The 16285-nt window shown below is 31.1% G+C and overlaps 1 protein-coding gene across 1 annotated transcript; it reads right to left on the bottom strand.

Annotated features, from left to right (window-relative positions):
• Positions 1-1107: 1107 nt before the first annotated feature.
• Positions 1108-10018, bottom strand: LOC113401398 (uncharacterized). The gene is made up of 6 exons (XM_026641310.2): positions 9825-10018; positions 4737-4881; positions 3060-3240; positions 2679-2762; positions 2369-2464; positions 1108-1396 (listed from the first exon to the last, which is right to left on the bottom strand). The coding sequence occupies exons 1-6, from the start codon at positions 9839-9841 to the stop codon at positions 1299-1301; spliced, it is 621 nt and encodes a 206-aa protein (XP_026497095.1). The 5' UTR covers positions 9842-10018; the 3' UTR covers positions 1108-1298.
• Between the last annotated feature and the right edge of the window lie 6267 nt (positions 10019-16285).

The following is a 16285-nucleotide window of genomic DNA, read 5'->3' as shown; positions in this document are numbered from 1 at the left end:
TTTTTCATAATATCTTGATCTTTCACGTGAATACAAATTTTTAGTGTGTATTAGCCAATAAATAAGATAAATTAAACGTTAGAGAAGTCGAAGAGAACGTTAACAGATTAAGGTGTAATAAATGGGTAGGGCTAAGTAGACATTTTGTCGCTTAATCTTATAAATAATTATATTTTGTAAGATATTTCAAATAATATATACATCATATTCAGGTGCGATGTAGCATCTATGTAGGATAGGTTACTTACACAAATTTATTTATATTATTACTACCTGAACCCCGCGGCTTCAACCGCGTGGAATACACTTTGTGACGAAAATCCGTTGCAATCAGCTATTTTATCATTTTGTGGACAGTGGTCTCATTTTTCCAATACTGAGGTATTTAATTCTTTGTCTTTATTTCAACAAATTTATTTAAATAAAGAATTTAAATACTTGTGATGGTTAAAATTACTATCATTAAACTCGAAAGAAACCTCATACGAACTTACATTTAAATTTTAGGATGAATTTGACAAATACGTTAAAATTACATTATTCTTATTTATCTACTTAGATTCTTACTTAAATAAATCAATTCAGAAATTACTATCTCGAAAAATGAAAAGCACTTAGTTTGCTGAGTTTTATCTACTACATATTTTAGCCCAAATCTAAAAAAACCCTAATATTGCTGAAGCCCAAATTTTAGTTTATATATTTCTATCTTGACAACGTATGACCAACCGTATAGGGGTCTATACGGTAGTCCTTCCATATTTCATCGCTAATGACTACCACCCCTTTCAAAATTGAAGTAGTCGCAGACGTCATGCCCAAATTTAAGAAGGGAAGATTAAAAAAAAGTATTTTACGTCTCAAGCCACTCAGATAGTACTAACGTCCATTTATATTACAAGACTCCTAAGAAACTCGTTGCGCTTAAGAAAACCTATCATCCAACCAAAGTTAGTAATAAATAATAGAACGTAATTAGGTGGGGCAAAAACATTAATTTACTTAATAACTTGTAAATGATTGCACCAAATCACGTTTAAAATCAACAACTGGTTTTCTTTATTATGTCCAAATATCGATAGTCACAGGTTCGTTTAAAAAAAAAGATAAAAAATTAAAATTATTTATTATAATTACTTATACATAATTTACAAATAGTAGATATAAATCATTTCTTCATTCATCGGAGCTGATGAGTTCAGACCAGAATATCTGATGGCAGTGATATCACTAATTTTGAGGAGGTTTGGGCGGATTAGGATGGAATATGGGGGGGATAGTAGGGATAAATGGAAGATCTAATTGCCTCCCCTTCTGAATGTCCTGCCAGTCCTTGCTGGGGGAGTGGTGTCATTCTGTTCTTCAGGCTCAACTTCCTGGATAGACTTTGATGATGCTGCAAGTTATATAAATAAAAAATAATTTAAACTAAATTTCTTTTCGTTCATATTTCGAGATTGCGATTACGATAATAACTTATCTGATATACATTTAAATTAACCCCGTCAATAACAATGCATGTGACTAATTACACAAAACATATATTTTTTTATATCGAATTATGATTGATGATGGCTAGTGTTCTACGTTGTTTATATTTTATAAAGTATTTTAAGTTATTTGAAGAACTTGTTGCTCCGAATGTACTTATTGCTAGATAAAGAAATAGTTTTTTTTTTAACAATGTGGACAAATTATTCGGTTATGGTTATTTATATCACAATTTATAATTGCTTAATAGTTTTATTTTCAACACTCGCCACGGTCAATATGCCAATTTATTTTCTTCTAGAACGGTTTTTAACCTAAATAATGCAATATTATTTCGAACAGTGATTTTATTAAACACGTGTTAGGCGCAGGGGACCATGAAGGAAATATTTACATAATAATAACCAGCATTAAGGTTAAGCAACTTTTTAAAATATAAAATACGTTCCGACGAAGTATTCGAATTTTTTTTTTTATTCTACTGCGCAAGAAAAATATCAGGTTAATTATTTTACACATTAATTACTTATATATTCATATAAAATAAATAAATTATTGTATAAACGATTATGTGGCGAAAATACTATATTAGCAATACACTTATTAACTTGAAAAAAAATTTTGAAATCACAGACAGCAAACTTCAATTTATATAAAATATAGATAAGCATAAAATAGCGAACAGTTAAACCGATTTTAATGTAATAAAGACTCAACAGTACTTTGGAATACTCCTTATAATAAATATGTTATTTGAGTAATCTTAATTTGTTTTAAATATTACCCCCGGACAGACAGACAAAATGTTCAATTGACTACATGGAATAAATAAAATACAATTGATGGAATTATTGCTATAAGGCTTTATGATACGTACGTCTTCCAAAACGACCTCTGCTGGGTTTGGCGGGTGCTGGTGCGGGAGCTTCATCGGTCTTTGTCTCTCTCGTCGCTGTGTTGAAGCGTTTTTTGCCTGATGAATTAAACAAAACATGAAACTTAATTGTGTAATGTTTAAAGAAAATGTTATTTTGTCTTTTTAAATCATCAAATGAACTGAGATTTAACAAAATAATTGATTGTAAGTCATCGTAAAGAGCGTAAAATTAATAAGAATGATACCGTGGAAATGTTTCTGTTCTAAATAACGGACAATCAATGAACAATAACAATATTTGTACTCTTACTGAAGTTAGCTTTGACAGGGGCTTCCGTTTGACCGTCGGATAGAGGCTGCGCTACGGAAGGAGCGGAGTTACCTTGATTTTTAGCTGAAAAGATAAATAGATAAATGATTGATGTCATACGAGAATTCCGCTTCGTTATAATTTAGAGCGTATGTCTCAAGGTACAGTGCAAGGCAGTCAAGTTGATTTTAATACAGGATTATTTTAAAACATAAAATAAATCCTTAATATTAGAGGGCATTTTGAACGACTTGCAATTAATCATATTGTGATTATATGAAAAACCCCGAGTTGGTTTTGATATATTACTCTGCACTGGTTTTATTACATAATTTAAATATTACTAGATAATTATGCGAATGCGTTTGTATGTAACTGTACCTTCCGCAACTTGGGCACGTCGTCTCTTCAAGGCTTCTAATAAATCAGTGTTACTTCGGAAAGGACGAATGCCGTTTCCGACTAACTTTTTGCCTTCTGTGGAGGAAGGTGGTGTCTCCGTGGAGGGTTCCTGAGCTTCACCTTCTGGGTATTCAGCTTCATCCTCGTATTCTTCTTCTTCCTGAAAAATAATATAATTTTAATTTAGAATGTGTCGTTTTATGTTCTTTTTCTTACTTTTATATCAACAACTGCTTCTAACTTGTATTTCCTTAAAACTCTCGGTTGATTCTCACCAAATTAAAGCTGCATAGTCTATAGGCATCGGACATTTTCATTTGAATATATAACATTGTATAAAATATTAAAATACGACGATGGCAAAGCTACGTGGAACCGCTAGTGGAGCTATAAAATGAGGATTGCTTGTTTGCGGTAACCCGGAAAGTTTCATAAGCTGTGTAAAGTTACAATAAATTCAATACGGCTGCGTCGTTTTGTCCTAAATATTAGCTTGAAAGTAAATAAATTTATTAAATTATAATAACTAACGATGTTTATTTTATTTAGCATTTACCAATCTTACGTAGAGCCTATTCTAGAAACGATCGTTAAATGCTTGACATACCTACAAAAACAATATTAAAAATTACATGAATACGTTCCTAGAAGACCTTCGAATGTTAAAAGTTATCATTGTTCAGCGCATGCCTTCATTTCGCGTTGAATACGTCACAGCCCACAAAGAGGTTGCATACATTCCAATAGCGGTCGCAATATTTCCATCGAGAACCAGTTCAATCAATACAAGTGCGTTATTAAGGCGCATGTAGAAATGCCACCGAGGAAAAGGAACCCATGTTGAGGTCGCTGCGAAGGCGACCCGTCCATCGAACACCAGTCAAACTCGCCTTGAACTAAATGATGAATGACATCTTGCAAAAATATTTTGTGGATTGCCAATGCCCTTAATAATTATGCTTCAGTTGTGTTGCTCGTCCAAAATAAGTCAATGTGGTGAGGTATGTACTGTTGTTTCATACTTATTGTGAACTTGACGAATAAAACTTAATTATAGGTTGCAAAAGATTAAAAACAATGTCCTATTAATATTTTAATAAAATCTATTTATGTACATTTAATGTATCTTACAGTGAACAGGAAATGATTACGTTACTTCTTAGTATTTCCATAAAAGTAATAGCAATTTACCTAGTCCTTGAGAATGGCCTATCTCCATACCTTTTACTACTCCAATGTCAAGTTGTTGCATTGATATGGCGTATGTAATCTTGGAAGTTTATATTTTATTTTATAAAGACTCGTCGAAAATAATAATTAGTATATACAAGTTTCCAAATTTGCTCCAAAACAGTATACGAAAAATGATTTTTAAAATGTTATTTGTTTCTCAATTTTATATAATTTGAACTTTACTTCGGTTTTAAAATCATTAAAAACTTTATTTGTTTATGTATCTGAATTTAATAAGCATTTGTCTTCTTGTAATTTATATTCTCAGAGCTGTTCAATTAAGAGACAAATATAAAAAAAAAACACGAAGATCATACTTTCGAAAGTCATACAAAATACATTTTCAAATATAAAAAACATGAACGTTTCTAGCTAGTAAGATTATCTAATTACAAAAAAAATGTAAAAAAAAAAGTTTTTAACCTGTGGTGCTGCCGTGGTGGTAGTGGTTTTGGCCTTGCTAACCAGACCTCTCTTCAATAAACCACGGTTGGACGCGGATCGAGGCTCAGAATCATCCTGTGGTCGCGCTGCCGTCTGATACAGCAAGCAGGCTATGAACACAATCCTGTAAATTTAAAATTTTTATTAATACTTAACTTGTTTTTCAAAATTTATAAAGAGGATGACGATGACCTGATAAAGAGAGAAGGAACGTCGTCTAAATTTATTTAAAATGTGGGTAATCATTACTTTATATAGTATGTCTTCTATTAAACAAACTATTCAGAGAAATATTTTGACGGTCATATACCTATGTACATAACAAATCATAACGATTATTATCTTAATTAGTTATATTATGTGATAGGAATGTCTCTTATTGTAAATTACTTTTAATGATATCAACAATAAAATTTAACATTTTTGCTCATGACCCTACTATAAGAATGTAATAAATTGTTTAATCCATCTTTAAATGGCAACGCGTTATTTAACAGACAAGCTGATGTATCAACCTGTTCAGATGTGAAATGATGTAATCAACAGAAAGTGTTACATTCAATTATAACTTTTGATCAAAAGTTTATAAAAAGGAAACGTTGTTCAATAGACATCCTTATATCATTGAATATACAGGCTGTTATTGCCTCTTTGAGTTACGAAGATTCAATCAATCAGCATAGACATGCGACAGCTCTTAGGTCATTGGAAACGTAGATTGTCTAGTAGACTATATCTAGAAATATATAATATAAAGGAATAATTTGATTGTTAATGGGAAAAAAATATATTGAAGGCCTACTTATTTATTTACTAAAATACTTATATGTAATTAGATGACCCATTGGTTAGAACACGCAAAATTTAAACGATGATTGCGGGTTCAATCCTTGAGGAGTGAATTTTTATGTGCTTAATTCGTACTTTGAATCGTCTTGCTCTCGTCTGTAAATCGTAAGGAAAGAATGTGTCAGTAAAAAAATGCCACGTTTATATCCACCAATCAATATGGGAACAAATTGGTACAATAAGCATTAAACCTTCTCTTCAAAAAGAGAAGAGGATTTTTTTTAAATTTTAATTATTCACATACGAACCGTTAACCTGGTGATTGCGAAATGTCGATATTACACACAAAGTAAAAGTGAGTATTGCACTTAGCTAGCTGAAAGACGTTAAGATCAAAATGTCATCTTCATACTCGTAATTCTATTATTCAATAGTGTATATCATATAATATATATGTACATCATATTGAATCGGCTACGTAGATTGAATATTTTATTTAGCAATTTACCTCACAAATAAGACTTTAGGTATATTAATCGACTATAAGATAAAACTTGATCCGAGTTTTGCAATTTTGTCCTTGTATATTCAACCTTTTAATGTAGTCGCTAAATATTTAGTATAAAGGATACATAGTGCAATGTAAAATGTTGATACGTCATACATAGATGCATATAGATAGAATAGTTAATTTGTGAATTTAATTTAGCAAATGATTTATTTAATTTATTCACGTAAATGACAAACAAGATTCTTTTTATTGCTTTATAAGGTCAAGGATTTCGACATTTTTTTTTTAAATGAATCAAATGTATTCTTCCTAGTAAAAAATTCTTTGAGTTGATTCTGTTGAGATGTGTGCTAAATATCGAAATGGTTTTAAATGTCAAATCGAACTTCGAGTTTGTAATAAGAGGTTCGGTGAATGTCGCTTGGAGGTGGGTTGGTATGTCGGCGCTTCGAACCCGCGCATGGGACGTGAGTGCGTAAAAGCCTCCAGCCGTTGACAACTAAAGGTCAACTTGTTGTTTTATGATAGTTGAGTAACAGGTCTCTTCGCAGGGTCGCATCTGACGGAGTTAAGCAATTTCCGCATCCGCTTCCGATTGTGTTATCGCGATCTCCCTTAACTTTCTCTAATTTATATAAAAGACGAAACAAAACAAATACGTTATAACAAGGGAAATCACTCCATTCGTATTCTAACATGGGCACATAAGAAATCCTAAAATATCTACATGAATACAATAAAATATGTTTTATTCATCAAAGTCGAAATTGTACCTACTCGTTATAGACAACGTATTGAACTTCTTTCATGACGTATGCATTGTAAATTTGGAAATCGCTTTTGTTACAGATTCAAGTCACATAGTAAAAAGTTGAACTTTCTATACGTGCGACATGTACGCATCCACATATCGTGGTATGTGTTCAAGTGATACTAATATATAACACCAACCCAAAATTCAAGTCAAGGTCATTCGCAAAACCAGAAATGGTAAGCATTGGAGTGACCTCGCGATCGCGGTGCAATGCGGTAGCCGACTCGCTGCAGCGTCCACTACCTAAGTATAACGAATCAGCTGCGTTACGCACATTGGGTTATAAGTAGGATTTTCTCAATTTCTAAAATATTTTTACGAAACTTTGGTTCTAGATAATCGCCTTAGAGAATTTCAAAAGATTTGTTAAATTTCTCAAGCTTATTGTCTTCTATGAAATCTACTGCAATATGATGTTATCGAATAAATTGAGACATTCGTGTGAAGTATCATGCACGTGAACCTTCCCACAGTGTTGCGCTTGCGTGAGTTGTGGATTTCGAGCTCGACAATTATATGCACAAAGATATTACAATTTTGTTTTTGTAATTTCTATAAATCGAAACGATGTAATTGCTCAATATACGATATGATATATTTGAATTTAATGGTCAGTACTGCCAAATAATGATTCAATTAATGAACCGTCGCTTGTCTCGGTGTTCTAAGACTTTGTAATATATTATATTTATTTCACAATAAAATATTTATGAACAATCACATAGTTGATCTAGGACAATATAGGTCTCAAAAATAAACTTTGATTGAATCGATTGGATGACGTTGTAGATTGAGAGGATGTCTCCTTAAAATCTGAATGTCACAAATTTCGATTCTACATTACAAAGTAAGGTCATCTTCAAATTTCAATACTTTTTCTATTGTAATTTAAGCCGTGTGTTGAAATTCAGTCATTAAGGAAAGTTCGTTTAGCATTTTCAGGTTTATATATATCTGTATAGTTTAATCATTACATTTTTCATCTTTTGCTTTTACAACAGTTGTCACATATAATTGTATGAAAAAATGATATTATTTTTGAAAACTTAAATTATTTAATTTAAAAATAACATAAAGTGAATTGTGTCTTTATTTTAATACATAATCTTTATTAATTGAGGCCAACAACTGGAAGTAACCACATTCACGGCTGGTAGTTTGTTACATAGGATTGTTGGTGTTTGTTTATTTATTTATTTCATAGGTAAACTTTCAATATACATATTATACGTACTCACTTTTGTTTTATTTATTTTTTTCAATTAAAAATAAATACAAATTATTTTATATAATGTTTATGTAAATAGAAATTATGGTTCAGAAAAACGTTTCTGCTGAATAATTTTATAACTCTAACGACAATTTATGTTTTAAATGAATCTTTTTTCTGGTATCAAAAATAAAGGTTATTGTTTTATAGAAAAGAGGCAAATTTTAAATTAAAGTTATAATTTTAAAAAATATTTCTTATATTTCACAACACTCGAAGATAATAATCTATTGCGTTATATCTAAACAATTTTAAAGGCGTACTTTCGAACAAATCAAGCGCGTTTACATAAGCGATCTCGTGAACTCGGATACGGATACTCGCTGCATGTTACAAATGTTTATCTACTCTTTATCCGAAATGAAAGTCTCATCGTTTGTTACAAGTAACACATAAAATAAATACTCGTCTACAATTGTCTTACGGGTCGACGAGAAATAATTCTAAATGTTTTAATCATTATTTGCTAATTTATGTATTATTTTGTAAAAAATAAGATTTATATAATCAAATTAGCAACCGCGATTCAATAAAGCTAATTATGCGGTTATTTTATTAAAATGAGGACACTAGTTGAAAGGTTAAAAGCCAGTTCATGCTGCATGAAAAATGCGGACTGCTCTCGTGATCCAACCAATCATCTGCATAATGTTACTACATTATACAGATGTGTTGGATGACTGCGACACGTATTAATAAGACCTGGTGGTCTCAAAATTCCCTTGTTATACCATGGATGTACTTACTTTATATAATTTATTATAAAATCTAATTATTGCTTCCGAGAGCTACTTTTAATGTGAGACCGACTGATTGGGCAACCGGTTCGTAGATTTGCCTCATTAATTTAAAAAAATAATTGGTTTGGTACACTAGGTCGACCCATAGAATATAATGAGGTTTATAAGACACGCATTATGAAACGAGGAATCAGAAACATTTTTCTACTATTGCATTAGCATTACGGTCGTGACTGTATTATTCAACTAACTTGATCTTACGCCGAACAGAAGAGAATGCTAACTGAAAACATATCTGATAAGCTCATTCGACCTAGAATATCTATTCATCTAAATAAAAATACGGATGTGATGCCGATATAACATAAAACAGGCCTTAAAATATGCATTAAAAAAATTGATTTAAAAAAAGAAACACTTCATCACAATGTGAAATATAAAAAAAAATGTTTCTAGATTGGCGATGAATTACTATCATGGACAAAACTCCTGAGACGACTTCGACGACTAACATTCGTCATTAGAAAGGCTCGATACTTACATATATACAAATATTTATTAACATGTCAATTGTATTCGATTCTTAACAATACCTACTTGTTTAACACGTTATTTTGTTGCCTATAATAAGCAGACCTTCGTTTGCATACCTCTCACTAGTTTTAATAATTAAAAGTTATATTGTACATTTTATCGCTAAGCTGTAGGGACCGTTTGACTTTCAAAACCTACCTGATCATTATATATATAGTTTAGTATTTTTAATGAAGCATAATTGTTTATCGTGAATTTTACTCACCAATTCATTGAAAACAATTTATTGCAATATTTTGAAATCGCAAGTGCAATCGCAAAGCGGGCAATACAGGTATACTGTATATGAAAATAATATATATAATAATAGGATTTTATTAAAAAATAAATACATAGAAAATGTACTCACAGGGGTAGTATCCTCATGTTTATTTTTTCGGGCACGGATGTCGCAAGAAGCACTCGAGTCGATCCTTTCTCTGTAGAGCGATTGTGAGCAGGTCCACAACGATCGGAGGCCACGCTTGATCTGCCGTTCCAACACCGACACCTCCGGCGTTTGGAGTTGGTGCAGCCGCCCGCCGCCCCAACACCACTAGCCTAATTTATATTCGGAGTAGCACACGTGCTGTGACGCATGCCGAGCATTGCCCACATACCACTAGCAAAGTAACTACTACTTGTTTCGTACGAAGCAAATCCTGTTGTTACCGTTTCAGGTCAAATAGTAACGATCATCAGTATTTTATGAATTTAGGCTGGAAAATAATCTATTTTATTAATAATAATATATTTCTATCAAATATTTAAATAGAAGTAAAATCAAAAAGTGTTTCTTTTTTTTTCTTTTTTATTATGACAATGGAAATTACTACAATCTAAGAAAAATTTTAATTTTTTTATACACGTGTAATTAAATTATAATAATTTGTCTTCCCTTACTCGTTGTGATGAAATATTCTAAAAATATAATGTCTTAAAATAAATTTAAGCAATTTTGACCATTGTAAGATAAAATTGAATATTTAGGCAATAAACGAATCATAGATTGGCTATGAGGAAGTAGGACGTGCCCACTCAGCTGACAACTTTCAATAAGTTCAGAAGTTCGTAATAATGCCTTACATTAAAAATATCTATTTAATTACATTTTAATAAAAAAATATTATAAAAGCAGAGATTTGTGCGCCCTTTTGAAAACTATACTATGTTAAATTATTAACCAATTTTATTTTTATTTAGCCTTTATTTTCAGGCAGCAATACCTTGCAGATAAGCACTCCCAAAAACACAAAATTTTAGTCACGATCATAAGAGAATTCTAACTTAATATAAACTTTAGGAGGTTTGCTAGTACGTAGGTACACGTATTCAGGTACACAAACGGAAAACAATCGATCACGAAATAATTTTAAGCGAAGTTTTATTAGAAAGAGCCGAGATGGCCCAGTGGTTAGAACGCGTGCATCTTAATCGATGATTGCGGGTTCAAACCCAGGCGAGCACCATTGAATTTTCATGTGCTTAATTTGTGTTTATAATTCACCTCGTGCTCGGCGGTGATGAAAAACATCGTGAGGATAACTGCATGTATCTGATTTCAACGAAATTCTGCCACATGTGTATCCACCAACCCGCATTGGAGCAGCGTGGTGGAATATGCTCCAAACCTTCTCCTCTAAGAGAGAGGAGGCCTTAGTCCAGCAGTGGGAAATTTACAGGCTGTTGATGTTGTTAATTAGAAAAAAATACTTTAATATACATTTACTTTAATTTAGTACTTATTATATAATTCATACTTAATTAAAATATATTATGTGTTCCGATAGTCGTTAGTAATCTATCGAGTGAGTAAATCGTTCCTTTCTGGCTGCGGCTAGATTTCGTTGTTTCCAGTCATGCAATACTTGCGCTTTTTACCGCCACTGATATTTCCTGTCAAAAACTCGACTCAATTCGACCCGTTTTCGCAGCTACTTAGCATATTTGCTGTAATAATACATAGTTGATAAATTAGTAAATTTTTTCACGCAAATTTAAACTTTTGTTGACAATATAGAAAGTCTTCTTTTAAAATGGAAAATAATTAAGATTAAATGAACCGCGCCATCGATATCGATAACTTACTACGCGAAAAATACGCAGTTCGAATTCTAGGGGTAGTGTAAAATATTAGTAAGATATCAAAATTTACGGGTAATTTCCGCATCCATAATATAAGTATTATTAAATTCAAAAAGTTTGAAAAATCAAAAAGCGGGCTATGGGGAATTTTCTATATTATGGAAATTGAGCTTACCCTTGCAGTTTTGACGAATATATACAAGACCAGCTCTATAAAAAGAAGGAAAGATAGAAATAGAAAAGGAGCAAGGTTTCCTTGGTGTTACTATTACATAATATATGTACAAAAAGCAGAGATTGGTGGTAGAGACAACTACGAAAATACTACCAAAATAGACATTTTCATCCGAAAACTCCCATTTAAAACTCCCATCCTTATTTGTCAATATTTCGGAAAACAATAGCAGATATTGACAAATCTTAAATCCAAAAGTTGAAAACGAATATATGGAACCATGACTACATTTTTTAATGGGTACAACACAACTCCAATCGGGCACACTACCACTTACCAAAACTGATAAACTTTCTTCAGACAGATTAAAGTTTTCTTACTTGAACAACTACATCGTTCATCAATCCAGAGAGATACTTAAACAAAAATAAAGCTACCTCCAATTAATGACGCATCTCAGCTGTTTAACCAACTTGTACAAATTGATAACAACTCCAACAATACTAAAAGATATCCTGGATATGATTTGGTCCCCGGAAAAAAATATCTATTAGTGGTTTGATAAACCGACCTGAAGCTGACTGTAGGAACCCAGCAGAAATAAGCGTAACACCTTCAAGGATACTTCAATGTTGTAACTTTATCATATAATGGATAAGGTGGCCAATCTCGCCATTCGGCACAACTTTTATCCCACTAACCACAACCGATGACTCTAAGAATTCGTTAAAGTTTCAACTTTAGCCAACAGTAATATAATACTTCAGAATTTGCAATACCACCAAACAACTTGCACTGCAATCTCAACGATATGACTCTTATATTTGAGCGCAATAACTTCCCCGCGTCCGTAAGTATCCAGTACTATAATTTAATATTCATTGGTAATATAAAAAATAAGGCCCCAACGATTATAAACGCCAATAATTATTGGTGTTAAAATACAACTACTCAGTTTAGTTAGTTTTAGGAGCAGGACGATCTGAATATTTAATTATTTTTGGCAACCTTATGACATGTCTTTCACAATAAACTCGACAGACAATATATAAATATATATTTATTTATATATATTTTATTATGTTTTCTAAAACATGTGAGGTATCATTCTGAGACGTGTAAGTTTCCAGATAAGGCATTCGACATCTAGCAGCGATATATTCACATAGTGAAAAGTAAAGTTAGTATTTGAACTTAATAAAAAAAACGCTTTTTAATTTATTTAACGGATTTATGTCAATTTTGCATCTTAATGTTACAAAACTATCATTTTGGGAATATACATACATACACTCAATGATAATAAAAAAAAAATCTGTCTGCTATATAATGTCTGTTGGTAGGTACCTACTTTTTTAAACGAGAAGTTCAACCGTTTAATTTAGACTCGGTGTATTTAATATCATCAAAACCTGACTAATATCCGATATTTTTTATTTTTAGTTCAGTAACAAGTAAACATTATTTAACAAAAGGAATCCAACAAAGACTTGCGTGCGGTATATTCTGTAAATGCCATGTATATGTTCAAATTACTTTCGCTTTCCACGTGGCGCGTCACGGACGAGTACAGCATTATTGAAGAAGCTAGAAATCTCTCGCAACATCTGCAACATTTACTTTGTGCTCAACTTACGTAGATGCGATTTAACTACAATTTTTTTTTGATACAAACGCTTTAAAAATAAACTGAAGAAAGTTGAAGTCTGGTGAGATTCGCGTAATCACTAGGTCTAGTTTTTATTAACATACTGTAAATTCGGTATTTTTTGACACTGAAATCTCTATTTAAGATTTTAAATTAACATGGTTATTTTCTTACTATCAGTATTTAAAACGGGATATTTATTTCACGAGACTCTCGTGAACAAGACATTCGTAGATAATGTCGAAATATCGAGCTCCACCCAATGATGTTCTAGTAAATTATTTATTAGGTAAATTTATTAGAATATCATTGGCTCTACCAAACAAAAATAATGTACCTAGACTAGACGTATAGTAAAGACTTTTTCGGAAAACAAAGATTTTGAATAACGATTTAAAATTAGTAAACTATTAAATTCCAAACGAATTTTTTTAGATCTAATATCAGATTTAATATTGATAATAAGTCTGCAAATATACTATATGTACCTACATCGTACAAAATCTACTTCTGTCTGATTTGTATGTTCTGAATGATTTGATTATATTTAGATATAGGTGTCTAGTATCTTTCATATAGAAATAATAATGAATTCTTATAGTAAAGCACCTATATACCTACATATACATTTTGCAAATTTGAATGCTTACTCTGAAGTCTCGGTTCGGGATCTTAGTAGCAAAGGCTGCCGGAACTACACAGACACCATTTTATTATGACAGATTTAAAGATCACCAAAATGTCTACATAATAAGCTTAAATAATATTTTAGAGATAAGTCAACGTTTAATAATTCAAAAATAGGTCTTCAACTTAAATGCGGCTCTTAAAAAAATTACCCGTTTTTGTATTTATAAGTACATCTTTACTTTTTTCGTGGTTGAAGAGAGAGGAAATTCTATAAAAGCCTGGGGTAGTCAAGATATCAAATCCGCTCCTTTAGGTATCGACTAATTATTTCTTTTACATGTTTTAATAATACTGTTAACATTTAGATATTGATCTACTGTCATTAGTAATTGTTTATCGTGATAATCAACATATTTAGATTTTGTTGACAGCTGTTTCAACTGTTCTAAGAAATTTCTGGGATATGGAAAAATAAAAAAAACATAATGTTCTATATGTAATGATCTAAATACATAAATATTGAGTATGCTTCTAGACCAATAAAAATACCTTGCCTCCTACTTGAATAAGATTGTAGAAGTAGAGCCAACATTATACCAAATAAATTTAAAAAGATTGAAGCCTGCGAGCGCAAAATGAAGCCTTGGAACTAAAAGTATTGAAGAGGCAATAGTTGAATACTCTAAAATTTTACTACCTCCACTTTACATTAAATTAATTAATAACTATAAAGGTAAAGACGGGTTCCGTTCCAAAAACTAATGTGATAAAGCCGGAATTTATCGAATGCAAAGATCAAAAAAATCATTATTATTTTCTTTGAGATAAGAAGGAAGTCAGCAAGACGCTAATTTTGAAAAATCTATGAATCAAGCCAAAGAGCTTGCTTGAAATAGGAAAGGGTCGTGGGACATTTTTTAGGAAACATTTTTTAGTAATTAATAGCTTAATTGCAGTAATAATTTTAATAAACTGTAAAAAATTATATTTTTTTGCATTCCCATATTGACATTATTCTCGACAATCTTGATTCTGTGAAATGAGAAAAGGACTAAAACGAGAAAAATTCACAAAAACATTATAGGTATGGAGAACAGATATCAAGGAAGATGGTAGCGTACCTAATCATGATAACTGACTATTGCTAGATATAAAGATCCATAAACGGAAACATAATTACGTTTCGCTTAATCTAGTCTTTAGTTCTATTTGAAACTAAAACAGTAAATTATAAACATTCGATACTGTTAAAAAAAATTGCCCTGTTTCAATGAACCATACCTAAAATCTAAGAGAATTTGTCTTTTACATTTTAGGTATTTAAAAGACAAAGTAAATGCAAAAGTAATTATAAAGTTATAAACTTTCTATTCATAATACTATTCATAAAATAAAATAAAATGTTATCATGTCAGTAAATTGCAATCAGATCAGATGTTTCGTATTTCAAATTTTTTTGTTACACTGTTTTTTTTACAAAGTTCCATATTGGCGCTGTAGTTTTCCTTTATTTTAGCTGATGTTATATTTATTAAATAAACGTGTTGAAAAAATAAATTTATAATTAAATTTTTACATATTATGTTATATTCCGATGATTAGATGGTTTCCTTATATTGCATTTATCATTGTTATGTCGTCCGATATCTACTATTGTGTTAAATTGTCTCTTCTCACCACCAAAAAAAATTCTAAATTTGAAATCGAATTCTCTCTTTGGTTTAGAATTTAATACATAAATGCACGCCAAAAAATTGACTTCTTTGTACGTTATTTTGGCTTCTAATCTAGGAGGCTAGGAGCATATTAATGAATACTATGTTTTAAGAAACGGGTCATCAGTCATCACTCATCCATTAATTAGAAATAACCTATTTTAACATTGATGTAAATACATTGCCAACCGCAAGAAGCTAACTATCAATCTATCTTTAACCAACATGCGAAACGAAATTTAAGTAAGTGATGTAGCAATTTAGGTATGTCTATGTATGTCGGTGAGTATCAATTTATCAAATACTCAATCGAATATTTTTTATCAAAATCAATAAAAAATATTTCAAAATTACTGATTTATTTTAGTTAATGAGTCGAAATCTCATCATCAAATAACGTCAACAAAACCGAAAAATAATTATCACAGCAATTATAAGTTCTAATAATTATGAAAACTTAAAAAAAAACGAAGTAAAAATATAAACGCGTGAAACACGATAAATAGTAATATAAACAAACTCCATGACACCAACATAATATTGTGAATTCATGAATTGTGACTATTAATGAAAGACAG

Source organism: Vanessa tameamea, chromosome Z, assembly GCF_037043105.1.
Source record: "Vanessa tameamea isolate UH-Manoa-2023 chromosome Z, ilVanTame1 primary haplotype, whole genome shotgun sequence".
Classification (NCBI taxonomy): Eukaryota; Metazoa; Arthropoda; class Insecta; order Lepidoptera; family Nymphalidae; genus Vanessa; species Vanessa tameamea.
This window is presented reverse-complemented; position numbering and strand designations above follow the sequence as displayed.

Bases quoted from the DNA above. Each gene is read 5' to 3' on its own strand.
- LOC113401398 (XM_026641310.2), bottom strand. The intron at 3,241-4,736 runs GTTAAAAACTTT...ATTATTTTTCAG, and splicing joins CCACCACGGCAGCACCACAG to GAAGAAGAAGAATACGAGGA. The intron at 2,763-3,059 runs GTACAGTTACAT...TTATCTTTTCAG, and splicing joins ACGTGCCCAAGTTGCGGAAG to CTAAAAATCAAGGTAACTCC.